The sequence below is a fragment of the Heptranchias perlo genome, chromosome 24, assembly GCF_035084215.1.
Source record: "Heptranchias perlo isolate sHepPer1 chromosome 24, sHepPer1.hap1, whole genome shotgun sequence".
Classification (NCBI taxonomy): Eukaryota; Metazoa; Chordata; class Chondrichthyes; order Hexanchiformes; family Hexanchidae; genus Heptranchias; species Heptranchias perlo.
Genome location: NC_090348.1, coordinates 10,465,678 through 10,478,785, shown reverse-complemented (window position 1 = coordinate 10,478,785; position 13,108 = coordinate 10,465,678). Strand labels below are relative to the sequence as shown.

General features: G+C 40.4%; 1 protein-coding gene across 6 annotated transcripts in view; it reads left to right on the top strand.

Moving 5' to 3' along the window:
- The window catches only part of plekha5 (pleckstrin homology domain containing, family A member 5), a 268,257-nt gene that overhangs the window by 220,509 nt on the left and 34,640 nt on the right, over nt 1-13,108 (top strand). For 5 of the 6 annotated variants that reach the window (XM_068004746.1, XM_068004742.1, XM_068004741.1 and 2 more), the window contains 2 exons: nt 3,080-3,557; nt 4,210-4,293. In XM_068004746.1, the coding sequence (XP_067860847.1) occupies nt 3,080-3,557; nt 4,210-4,293 (562 nt within the window). Of the gene's footprint in view, nt 1-3,079; nt 3,558-4,209; nt 4,294-10,048; nt 10,226-13,108 lie in introns of those variants that run through there. The other variant, XM_068004745.1, reaches the window with a different exon arrangement.

The following is a 13,108-nucleotide window of genomic DNA, read 5'->3' as shown; positions in this document are numbered from 1 at the left end:
TAGACCAGTTGGGTCGAATGGCCTGTTTCTGTGCTGTAGACTCGATGATGTTTGTTATTAATTCCTGTAGTTGATATTTATTAATTTTTTACATTCTGTGTTGTTTAATTCAGCATAGTGGAAAATAATGCCCTCTATATTTGACCAAGTTCCAGGGGTTACTTAACAAAAAATATTACAATAGAACAGACAACACAAGTTAATTTGTATTTGTGCATGGCAGTGCCACCATGTAATTGGACTAGTTGTTGCCAGCGCAGTCCAGATAGTGAAAAAATAGGAAATAATGGAGCAATTCTTCCTTTAAGCACTTCATTCAACATAGTTTGTCTATTGCATTTGTCTCTTCCCCCATACTATGCTGCACCATGCATTAGAAAGTTATATGTAACATTTTTTTGGATTGACCTGTGCCCCATTGTTAGCTCAGCTGTGAGGAAGAACATAATTAGTTTGCTGACGATACAAAGCTAGGTGGGAAAGTAAGCTGTGAGGAGGACACAAAGAGTCTGCACAGGGATATAGACAGGTTAAGTGAGTGGGCAAGAAGGTAGTAGATGGCGTATAATGTGGGGAAATGTGAGGTTATTTACTTTGGCAGGAAGAATAGAAAAACAGGACATTTTTTAAATGGTGAGAAACTGTTAAATGTTGGTGTTCAGAGGGATTTGGGTGTCCTTGTACTCGAAACACAAAAAGTTAACATGCAGCTACAGCAAGCAATTCGGAAGGTAAATGGTATGTTGGCCTTTATTGCAAGGGAGTTGGAGTACAAGTCATACCACAATTGTACAGGGCTTTGGTGAGACCTCACCTGGAGTACTGTGTACAGTTTTGGTCTCCTTATCTAAGAAAGGATATACTTGCCTTGGAGGCTGCGCAACGAAGGTTCACTAGATTAATCCTGAAATGAGAGGGTTGTCCTATTAGAATGGGCCCATACACTCTGGAATTTAGAAGAATGAGAGGTGATCTCATTGAAACTATAAGATTCTGAGAGGGTTTGACAGGGTAGATGCTGAGAGGCTGTTTCCCCTTGCTGGAGAGCCTCGAACTAAGGGGCATAGTCTCAGGATAAGGGGTTGGCTCATAAGTACTGAGATGAGGAGAAATTTCTTCACTCAGAGGATTGTGAATCTTTGGAATTCTCTACCCCAGAGGGCTGTGGACGCTGAGTCGTTCAGTTTATTCAAGGCTGAGATCGATAGATTTTTGGACTCGAGGGAATCAAGGGATATGGAGATCGGGTGGGAAAGTGGAGTTGAGGTAGAAGATCAGCCATGATCTTATTGAATAGCGGAGCAGGCTCGAGGGGCCGTATGGCCTGCTTCTGCTCCTTTTCCTTATGTTCTTATGTTGACTAAATATGTTGGAGCATGTTGCTGTGTCTGCAACACGCCCCACTATCCAATCCTGATATGGGAAGCAAATTGTGGTGCAGAATTTATCTTAAAAGTAAGACCAAGCAGTAGAAGGAGACATGGAGACTGTCTGTGAGATTGAGTATTGTCTAAAGGCCCTTGTACATTGCAGTCTGGATCCTGAGTGTGACTTATTGCCCTCCATGGGACACCTGTTTATGTTCAAATCTGCCCCAGGTCTCCAGTAAACCTGTTGGGATCAATTGGGTACAGGAAGACCATCTCTTTTCCACATGTGCTGTGTCCAGAAGTTCGGAGCATACTGCAGTCTTGAGAACTGACAGATTCTGTCAGTGGGTTTGCCGGTTTCATAATGGGAATGCAGAGTACTGGTGCAGCGCATTTAGCAGGCTGGAGGAGGAGGCTGTTCCAGTGGATTTCCAGTGCACATCATTTATGTTTAGGAGTGCCATTGATTGGCACGGAGAAAACCTCATATCTCCAATCAACTGTGTTCCATAAAGGTAAAGGCATCTTTAAGTCAGGGTGGTGTTTTCACAACGTTTCCCAGGATAGGAAACTAATGTGCACCTAAGCCCAACAAATAGTGTTCCAAGTTTATAAATAGAATTCTGTATAGCAGTCTTGTATGTTTTGCATAAATGTTGAATTTTCCATCCAATTTAATGGCTAAAAGCATAGTTTATTCTTGTTTGAGATGGCTTTTAGAGCAGAGTACTCTTACAAAACAGTATGCTGTCTCAGCAAGACAGATTCAGAATTCAGAGTGGGAAGGGGACAAGCTTGGGCCGATTCAGACTGATGTAAAACTTACTTTCTCGGAATTACCTGAAATATTTAGTTTCATGATGATATAGGCAGTATTTGCACCTGTGTGCGGACATCAATGTAGGGACACAGAATCATGGAACTAGAAAAGGCTGTTTGACATGTAAGCTGTATCTTGAACTCCTGACGCTGCTTTCAGCTATCATTAGCATGCTTGTTGCAGCAAGTTTACCATGGCACATGTTCCCAGTTCAGTTTCTTAATTTCAGATGTGTTGGTATTATATTCAATGAGAAACGTTTTCTGTGGGTTCTGCTACAGCACCCTTTCCGGTTATGATGTCTTGCACACCTCTCGGTTGAATTGTAACACGTCTCCACATTACACATTTCCCTCAAGAATCTACATTAACATGTTGAATTCAATAAGAATTGAAATTTTTAAGAACCAGTTATGGATGCACTGAAGAGACGTATTGTGTTGTGGAGAGAACCACAGTGTTCAAAAGAGCAAAATGGCTGTCTATGGCCTGATCTGATCCAGTGCTGTGGTACAGATTTGTCATGGTGGTTGGTACATTGATAAATTGAGTGTGCCAACCTGAAAATGCTGGAAACTCACAGCAGGTCAGGCGGCATCTGAGGTGAGAGAAACAGAGTTAATGTTTCAGATCGATGACCTTTCATTAGAATTGGTACTGGTTTTGTTTTGTGCTAAGCCTTTCTTTCCTCTTTCCATTCCCTTCCCCCAAAGTATTAGCTATGACTAATTCCCAACTCCCTATTTAGCTCTTCAGTCCCTTTACAATGTCACAAATGCTGTGCCATCAGTTGGCCACTAGGAAGAAATTCAGGAAACAAGTTGTCATTTTGTTGAGGGGGTTGACAGCTTTCTGGATCTAAATAGAATAATGTTCTGTTCATTTACAGCATCATCTGTTATCAAACACTACCAAGAAACTTGCCGAGCTATCGGGCTCAGGTCATGCCATGCTACAGAACAATGCCTCGTCACAGTACGACAAGACCTGATAGCATCTGCACAGTGTCGCCTTCTGCATATGATAGGGTGCTCCGACCACCTTCATCAGAAGAAAAACGGAAGTCGATGCGGGATGATACCATGTGGCAACTGTATGAATGGCAACAGCGCCAAGTCTATCATAAGCACGGAACACTAAGCAGGCATGGTACTCTAAGTACTCCTGTCACCATGGTGAATATTGTCGAACAGTCACGCTCTATTCCTCCATCACCGTCCCACGGTTCACTGGCCCCCTACCAGGGATACTCTCCCCTGAGATCCTACAACATTGAATCAAGATCAGAAGTATCTTCACCTATTTTAAGAGGAGACATGACCATTGATTCCATTAAGTCTCGGCGGCACAGGACACCTATCAACAGGGTAAAGCAGCTTCCTTAGTTTTGTCATTCATTCTGAGTCACCATTCTTGAAATCTAGATTCAGCGCTGCTAATTATGAGGCTTAAATTTTGGGTATTGTATTGAATACAATGGTATGCTTTTGTACCAGGGAGATATGTCTGCATAATTTTGTCTGCTTTTGTGAAGAGTGAAAATTCTGTTTGTGAAAATCAAAACTAATCTGGCTGCTAATTTTTTTTAGGGGGTTAGTAGGGGGACTATCCGTTTCCAAGAAGAGAATACTTCAGATTGAATTTAAACTTTATAATTCACTGGGCATGCACTGTTCTATCTAAATACAGTATCGCAATGGAAGATGTATTTTATCATTCCTTGATTTTAAAAAAATGATTCACCAACTATCACATTCCTGGTCTTTGCTTGCCTCTTAAGAATCTTCATCTAAAATATTGAAGGGAGAGTTTCCTGGCTAATTCTAATGCGCTATCTAGAAGTCAATTCGGTAATAATTTTGGTGGGGGTGAGGGTGGGTACTGGTCGTCTGCTGGTGCTCTTGGTTCGTGAATGGTGAATTCCCAAAGGATTTAAATGATAGAAGGAAAAAACAAAGACAAGGGTAGGAAAAGCATTACTGATGTAGAATTATGTTTTCATTCTCCTCCTCTCCTTAGATTGTCTATCCACCAGACAGAAGGTCAATGCCTGCTGGTATACCTGTACAGACCATCACACCTGAGAACTTGCAGGGAAAAACGGTGAGTCATATTAGAGTTTCATTACAGCAAGTTTTCTTGAAATTTTACATCTCTTTTGTTTTTAGTCTTCGTTCTGTTTTAGCATTTTTGATTCTGCAATTGAATTGGTACAGCTGTGTTTATAAACATTAAAGTAACCCCAAAGTACAAAACTAATAAAGGAAATGTCGAAACCTTCAGGAATGTAGATGGCTCGTAGTTTGTTTCGAGGTGCAATATTGGTTGTGACGAAGTTGTACTAAGTAGTAAAGCTGCCACAATTTGTCATTTCCAAGTGCTAAGACTATATTCCTTCCATGACACACTTCCAGCTTTAATTTATCAATCTTTTATCTGTCTTAAATCTTGAATCTATAATGTATGATTTGTTGTTAGTTGGTCTATATGTTTTTGATTGGTCTATATTAACCACATGACGCCATGGAGCAAAGAGAGGTTGGGGGAACTTCAGCTGCTGTGATGGTTTCTGATCCCCCTCCACTAATCCTGCACCCAAGCCATTTTTCTCACCTGTATGGCCTCTGCTCTCTCCCAGACCTCAAGACTCCAGCTCATCCCTGCCCTATTCCCTCCCTGACCTTTCCTGAAAATTGCAGCTTTGGTACAGATCATTCCTTCCCATGGTCTCCAGTCTGTGCTCTCTCCTGTCTCTGAGATTTGCACCAAGTACTTCAGCTTCTGACTCCCACCTCCCCTTGCTCCTCAAAGTTTACGTTTTTGGTGACTGAATTTATATAGATGCTTAGCATCGCAATTTTTAAGCTTGTAATTTCTAATAATCAATTTATTGAGTGGTTATATAATCATTTATATTTGAATGATTCATCTATTAGGTATCCATTTATATAATTAGATAAAAACATTTTGTCCATAGTCTCCGCACAGATTTGATCTGTGTATTGTATTATCACTCATATATGGACCCAACTAAACCCACTCCTCGCCCAGCTATCAATCTGCAGCCAAGCCTTCACCTCCCTGTTTCCTCTGAGTCCCTAGCATTCGTTCTTCAATCACTCTGTCCCAGCCCCAGGCACTGGCCTCGCACTTCCTCATGCAAAAGCAACAAGACGATGCGTGTACAGGCAATTTGCTCCGAGACAAAGTTGATAATTTCTTTGGTATCAGAGGTTTGGAGCCCTGAATCTGCCTTGGAATTTCCAAGACACATAAAAAGAAGAGTTGCAGAAAGAAATTTAGAGAATCAAGAAAAAGCGTTTGATTCGTCAAGAGAGCTAGAAAAAAGTAGATAAATACATGAGAGGCATACAGAGAGAGAGAAATGTACTGAATAGAGGAGACAGACAAGAGGGGAGAGAGTGAGAAAACATTTGAGATAGAGATAACGAGAAAAAGAGAGAGGCAGACAGAGAAAGACAAAAAAGATTGAGCCAATAATTGAAAAACAGGTAGTTACCGAAAGAAAGAAGTGACAATTTTTATTTTTGTCCGTGAGCAATGCAGTAGGAGCACCATATAGTGTTTAAGAATTGTCTAGTATTGGTCCAAGTCATGCATTCCATATCAGTCATCTGAGGTATTACATTCACAGAGCTGTCAACTAGTGCAGTGGGGTGTGTGATGCAGCCCTAACCAATAAGGATGGTGGTTGCAGTAAGGGAAGGCTGGATGGTACGATGGGGACTCGCTGGATTTCCTTATTTAAACTCACGGTGGCACTGGATGCAGAGCCTGAGCTGGTTTCATTTTATATCTAATGTACTTCTGCATGTCCTACGCAATGGAATGTTTGCTTGATGCTTCCATTAGTATTTGGGTAGATTACCAAAGCATTGTCATGTGATCAGAGCGGACTTACAATAGGCAATATCTATGTTGATTTTTGGGCTTTTATTTTAGTTGGTCAACATTTTAATACATGAATATTTTTACAGAGCTGATGCTATATCTGTGTGTAATGGTCTTGACAGCAAGTGTTTTGTTCTTTGTCCCTGTAAAATACTCTTACTGGACCAGGTCTATTCTATAACCTTAAATTGCTCTTAAGGGCCCTCTTAATTTTTCTTCGAACTACAGACTAATTCTCTGTCCTCCTGTGATTGTGGCAGTATTCTGCAGTGATCACATCATAATAGCCTCATGGTCTCCAGTTAATCTAATCGCAGCTCTGCTTTTAACTATCATCAGCATAGCTTTCATTTTATTGAGATAATGGTACATCTTACAAAAGTGAAGAGTGACTAAAAGGCTGTAATTTAATCTCTGGGGTCAGATGACATCCATAAATTACTCAAGCTTTTGCTCTTATGTTCTGTTATCTGAGCCCTTTGACTAAATTACAGCATTTTTGTTCACTTCCAAACATCCATAGTTGTATAATACAATGTGTCATTCATTACAGTGCTGTCTTCGTATGGCTCCCAAGGGAACATTTTAACCAGGGAGCTACTATATATTGCACATGACCTTTATCTGGTATTCTACACAAAATGTTCCTCACATAACCTATATTTTTTTTTAATGAAATTGTTTTTTTTTCCCGATTAAGCTAACAATGGATTTTGCTCTTTTAATGGGGGATATTTTGGTCCGACTGCTTTGGTTCTCTTTAATGCACTTGCTCCCTCTAGTGGTTAGCTTCATACCCTATATGGTCAGTGGTCCATATTGATATCTGACTGCATGGGCTACCTTGTTGGAAAGAATACTTCCAACTTCTCTTCAGCTTATCCCCCAAAGTTGTGAAAGAAGTCCAATCAGTGAAAACCTTGTAATCCACTTATTGCTGCTGAAGTGCAACAAACCGCAGTGCAGTATCAGGTTGTAATAGGACACCTGAAGAAATGTTGAAATACTATTGCACAAAGTCTATGCCTATTCTTCCACCTGATCTGAGGAAAAGAATCTGTTCCAAACATTCTCAAAAACTGATTAGTCATTACCATTTCTACATGAAATGACTTGAGATTTTTCTCCTTCCAGAAGATTCCAAGCTGCCTTATACGAAAATCAATTTTTAGTAAACATTGTGGATGAGAACAATATTTATATAGCGCCTTTAATGTAGAACAATCCCCAAGCCGCTTACTGCCTGAAGCGTAATGCGGTTTTGTGCAAACTGGAACAGTTGATATATTCGTGGTCCCAGAGCTGCAGGAGAAATGCCTTGAATGATGGATATCACAAAGTTAGTAGCGAAGGATCCTGGAAGCTGCTAAGTTAGGTTGGTTGTTCCAATTAGTTTATAACCATGGAGGCAACTCCATGACCATACGATGGGCACAGGAATTGATGATGGCGGTTTATCCAATGCACTCTTCATAACTAATAATGCGAAGCAAGGTTGTATAGTTGCCTGAGCCTTTTCGACTTTTTTTTTGTAGCTATTCTGGATGATGCTGTAACATATTTGAACAAGGGCGTCCATATATAATTCCAGACTGCACTTTCAATCTCAGCAGACTAAAGGCCAAAATTAAGCTGTGGCAATGTGTCATTCATGAACTTTTATTTATTGCTGGTACTGTACTTGCCCATAAAGTCAAACTACAACAAATTGATCAGTTTGCTGGGTCAGGTTTGTGTTGCAAGTGGATTACTAGCTTGAAAGAAGACCTAACTTACACACCAGACTAGGCTGGAGCAACCTTACAACAAATCCAAGCTCCTGACACGATTATTACAATGTGTGCCTCGACAATGTGATGTATAGTTGGACCAGAAAATAAGCCACTGTGTTGGGCAAATATGCATGTGAATACCTGTGCCATAATGTTCAGAATCATCAGAGTTAAGCCAAAGACAAAGCTGTGATGTGTAGTGCAGATGTGCATTCAAATACAGCTGTGAAACCTGGACTCTTCACAATTGGCATGCAAAGTAGTAGAAGGATACCAACAGGAGCGTGTACAATATCATGTGAAAATTAAGTGACAAGATGCAGTCATGAACACCCACGTGCTGAAATGCACCAACATAACTAGCATTCTAATTGTGATTAGACAGGCCATCTTTGATGGGCTGGAGGTGTCTGCATATCAGACGAGTATCTTCCCATAGTTGGGTTCCACACCCAGCTGGTGACAAGAACAAGGTCAATAGGTGGTCCAAACAAATGATTCAAGGATAAGCTGAAGAGAATATTAGTAAAGCTGGCATTCATCCAGAAATCTAGGAGAATTTAGCTCAAGATCATACAGTCTGGAATCTGTTATGCATGCTGCCACACACTTCAAAGCACTCACAGCGGAAGAAAAGTATCCTCCCAGAAAACAATTAGCAAATGACCTCAGTGAGCATGCAGTACATAATGCCATCAACTTACTCGTTGGTCTGTGGACACATTTCCACAAAAATCCCTGACTCTCTTTGTGCTTATGTGTCAATATCAACTTTGTTTCAAAGTGACTCTATTATTTTATTACTATTCTATACATACCAGATGAGTCCGTGAAAAGCCATTGTCTTTTTTCTGTTTCTGTTCAATGCAAAAATTGAAAGCGTGGATCTTGAAAATTATTTTAAACCTTTCTCTTAGTGGGTATTTTGATATTGCTTCAGTTTGACAAACCCATTTGTGCCTGCAAGAATACTTGAATATTTTATATCAAATTATAACATCAAGAAAGAAACTATGATTGGGAAATTAAACAATGCTTAATTTGTTATCAGTCTTTACCAGAGTGATGAATATGCCTTTGAACATTTAACTTTTAATAGGTGGTACATAAATACAGGGTGACCCAGTTTAAGTCATGTCAGGATAACCTGGATTTTGATGGATTTGTATCATTTTGGCTAACCTCAATAGTGATGAAAGTATAGGCTGATGCTATGTATATGCATGGTGCTGTATATAATTACTCCCTGCTGTTACATTGGATGGCAGATGAGTGGCTGTTCTCTGGCTGGAGTCCTATTGGGAAAACTTATTTCAGAAATTACTGGGATACGACCTGTTTTTTGAACGCTGCTGAAATTAGCTCTTCATCTGCCAAAAACTAACTTGTGTAGGTTTACTAAAAGAAATTCAATCCTTGAAAATGGAGATTTAAGCATATTGATGTTAAAGGAAATGGCTAAAAAAAATTGCAAAAATGCTCCATACTATTTTTTTTAAAGTTTGATTTAGAGAGGTCTTTGTTTAACAAGATCTGCAAACTAGAATTTATCGATAACGGGTCATTTTATGAGCTCGTGTAGATCTTCATGCTATCGGCACACATTTCAGTTATTCAGACACAGAGGACAGGACAGCTGATTGACAACCCACTCCTAATGCACGGTGGGCCTGATTTTCGGCCTGAACGATTTCCTGTCCACAAAGGATGGGAAATTGTTCTGGCTGCAAATCAGACTGCTGGCCTCTGGGCCTGAATTTTGAGTCTGAGCTCCCATTGTATGAAACTTAGCACTGGGAATACAAAAATCACAATATTGTAATCAGGTGAATTGTTCTGTTTTTGAACCATGGCCCAGTGGTAGCACTCTTGCCTCTGAGTCAGAAGTTTGTGGATTCAAGCCCCACTCCAGAGCACATAATCTGGGCTGACACTTCAGTGCAGTACTGAGGGAGTGCTGCGCTGTCGGAGGTGCTGTCGCTTGGATGAGATGTTAATCTGGGGCCCAGTCTGCCCTCTCAGGTGGACATTAAAGATCCCTTGGCACTATTTTGAAGGAGAACAGGGGAGTTCTCCTAGTGTCCTGGTTAATCTTTATCCCTCAACCAATATCACTAAAACACATTATCTGATTAGCTTTCTCACTGCTGTTTGTGAAACTTTGCTCTACGCAGAAAATGTCGCCGCGTTTCCCTACATTACAACTGTTGGCCAGGGGCTGCAGAAACTACTGAGTTTATTCCGAACTGCTGACACACAGGCAAAAGCAACTTTTGAACTGAAGTAACCTGAGTTCAGTCGCTAGCCTGAGCTGGCTGGAACCGGTTTGAATTAGCTAAGTTTCGTGAAAGACAAAGGAGATGTTATAAGACACAAGTCCTTAATTAGAAAAGGAGTAATGAGGTAATGCTACCTAAGTCCTTGGGTCAGAGCCAATAAGGTGAAGACACGGACTAGGCAAGCAAGCCTAAACCAACGGGAGAGAGACAGCACAGCTTAAGGAGATAAAATTCGGAATAAGAAGGTAGAATCTCGGGCGTGGAGCCAGCGAAGACTCCGGAGACCAACCATCGCGGAAGTGGAAGAACCTACGTCGGGGACGTAGAGACGACGTCGAAAGAGAGAGAGAGAGAGAACGGAACGCCTGGCCAGCGTCAGCTCTCCTTTTCGGGTATTAGCCTTTATATTCTGTGACCACTCGGAGTGTGAGAGAAACCTAGTGGGTGTGCATTTAGATCCTAGTTTGGGTATAAAACTGTATAACCTGGTGTAAACTGCATGTCTATATCTAACCAGACGTATAAGCTATATGTATATGATCTAACGACGTGAATAAAGCGAATTGAGAGTTAAGAGAGAATTGACTCTTCTCTTTGTACTAAGCCAATAACCGTAACCGGTGACCTCCGGTCAACACAACAGTGACTCCAATTTAAAAATACTTCATTGGCTGTGAAGTGCTTTGGGATGTTCTAAGGACATGAAAAGTTCTACCTAAATGCAAGTTCGTTACTTCATTCTTTCTTTGAGCTCAAAAAAGCTGGAGAAGAATTTATAACTGGGCAAAGTGGAGTTTTTCAGCCCTGGGCTAAAAAGGAAACAAATATCGTGATCTGTTTATATATTTCTCTCTTTTTTCCTAAAGCTACACGTATGACCTCTGGCTGTCAAGTAATGGAATATGCATCAGTGTTAGCTGATCGGTGCAGGAGGAAGTCCTGTCTCTGATCTTCGGTTGAGTGCGGCCTCTGATGGGAAAAACAAATTCCCATCCACGGTTCTTTGTATGCAAGTTAAATCCTTCATGATGTGGGCCACAAAATCTGAAATGCATCTTGAAGAAAATAGAATGCTTTATCACATCAGGATAATTTGAGTTTGGAAGTAATAAAGTAGTGATTCAGTGCCTTCAGCTGGTCATTTGAGGTGGATGCGCCAGAGTAAAAGTGGTCTCTTTGACCTACTTCACTTGATCATTCTTAAAGGGATGCTGCTACTTTAAATATTGTTACAAAAATATAAAAGAACTTACAACTGTGCAAGATGCATTTCTGTAAAAATGTAACTGGATCTATTGCAGTCAAGTCTCGAAGAAACTCCCCTGATGGAATTATGCTTGAACAGTTTCTGATGGACTGCATACAAACATGCTCTGCTGGCATGTGTCCAGAGGAGTTAGGAATCTCCATATGTTTTGAAAGAACTATTGATTGTGTGCAAGCATGATTCCTTTTTTGTTTGCACCTGCACGTGGGGTGAAATGGAAAGCGGTTCATTGTGGATTGTACCCAGATATCTCTGCCCGTATACAACTATCTGCCATAAAATGATCAGCCGTTATCACAAATTAATCTTTTTATCCTCCTTCATCCCGACAGTGATGCCTGTTGCTAATATTTGGAGACACTTGTATATTCTGTTCAGCTTCCACGTTCAGAGAATTGCATAGTTTTAGATAATCCAGTTGCGTAGGTGACAAATTAATGTTTTTCCCCCCTTTTTGGCTCCCCAAACTGCACACCTGCAGCCGGAGGAGTTGACACTGCTGCTAATCAAGCTGAGGCGGCAGCAAGCGGAACTGAACAGCATCCGGGAGCACACAGCAGCACAGCTCGTGCAGCTGAATCTCAGTGACGCAAATCCCAAGGTCAGCTGTAAAATAATCTGTCGTACTCCATCACCATTGTCTATAATCTGTTCATCCATTACTGATTTGTGTAGTTGTTGTGCCCGTCAAATTTTTTTTTTAAATTATAAATATTTATATATGGTTGTCCTTTTTATGCACCTTTGTGGGTGTTCATTGAATTCGCAATCTTTTTGTAGAATCTAAAAATGACAAACTGCCCACCACACATTGATTCAATCATTGTTTATAAAAATAAATAAGTTGCTTGTGCTGAAATGGTTTTCCTGCACTGCACCAGTAAGATTACAAGTGTGCTTCCCATTCATATGTAGTTGTGAAGTTAGTCTTATTCTAAAGTAAGGTTGCATCTGGGTACTCGTGCAAATATGCATTAATTATTTTTTGGATGGGAGATCAAAACAAAATGCTCAACTTATCTTCTCCCTGAATGTGTGTGCGCTCAAATTCATCGTTCAGTGAACTGCATCTGGGAAGGAAATGTCTTTCTTTTGTGACTTTGTACTAAAATATTACGTTTTGTAGCCAAACGTTTTGTGCTGCAAATGCCCATCTCACACAACACATAACTTGTCATTTTTAAATAGTCCAGTTTGCCATTGATTTAAAAAAAAGACTAGAATCATATGGCACAGAAGGAGATCATTTGTCCCATCGTGCCTGTGCTGGCCCTTTGAAAGAGCTATCCAATTAGTCCCACTCCTGTGCTCTTTCCCCATAGCCCTGCAAATTTTTCCTTTTCATGTTTCTCTTGTTCAAGGCTGATTAATGTATTTTTCAAGCAAGTGCTTAAACCTGACTTTGCCTTTTCATTTATGAATGAGTTGCTGTTTAGTACATTGAGCGATACAGATGCAACCTTGTAATGTCAGTGAATCTGTTTGCTTAAATTCCTGGTATTTCTTTTTAAACTGATTCTTTATCTTCTGCTGCTGTTTCTCCTCTTTCTTATTTTACATTCTTTGTTCTTATTTATTGCTGCCTGTTAGAATGATATCCTCACTCATCACCTTCAAAGAAACCTCGTGTATTTGGATTATCAGGTGGGAGTACAAAAAATGAATTTTTCATCTTGTTTAGCTTCCAT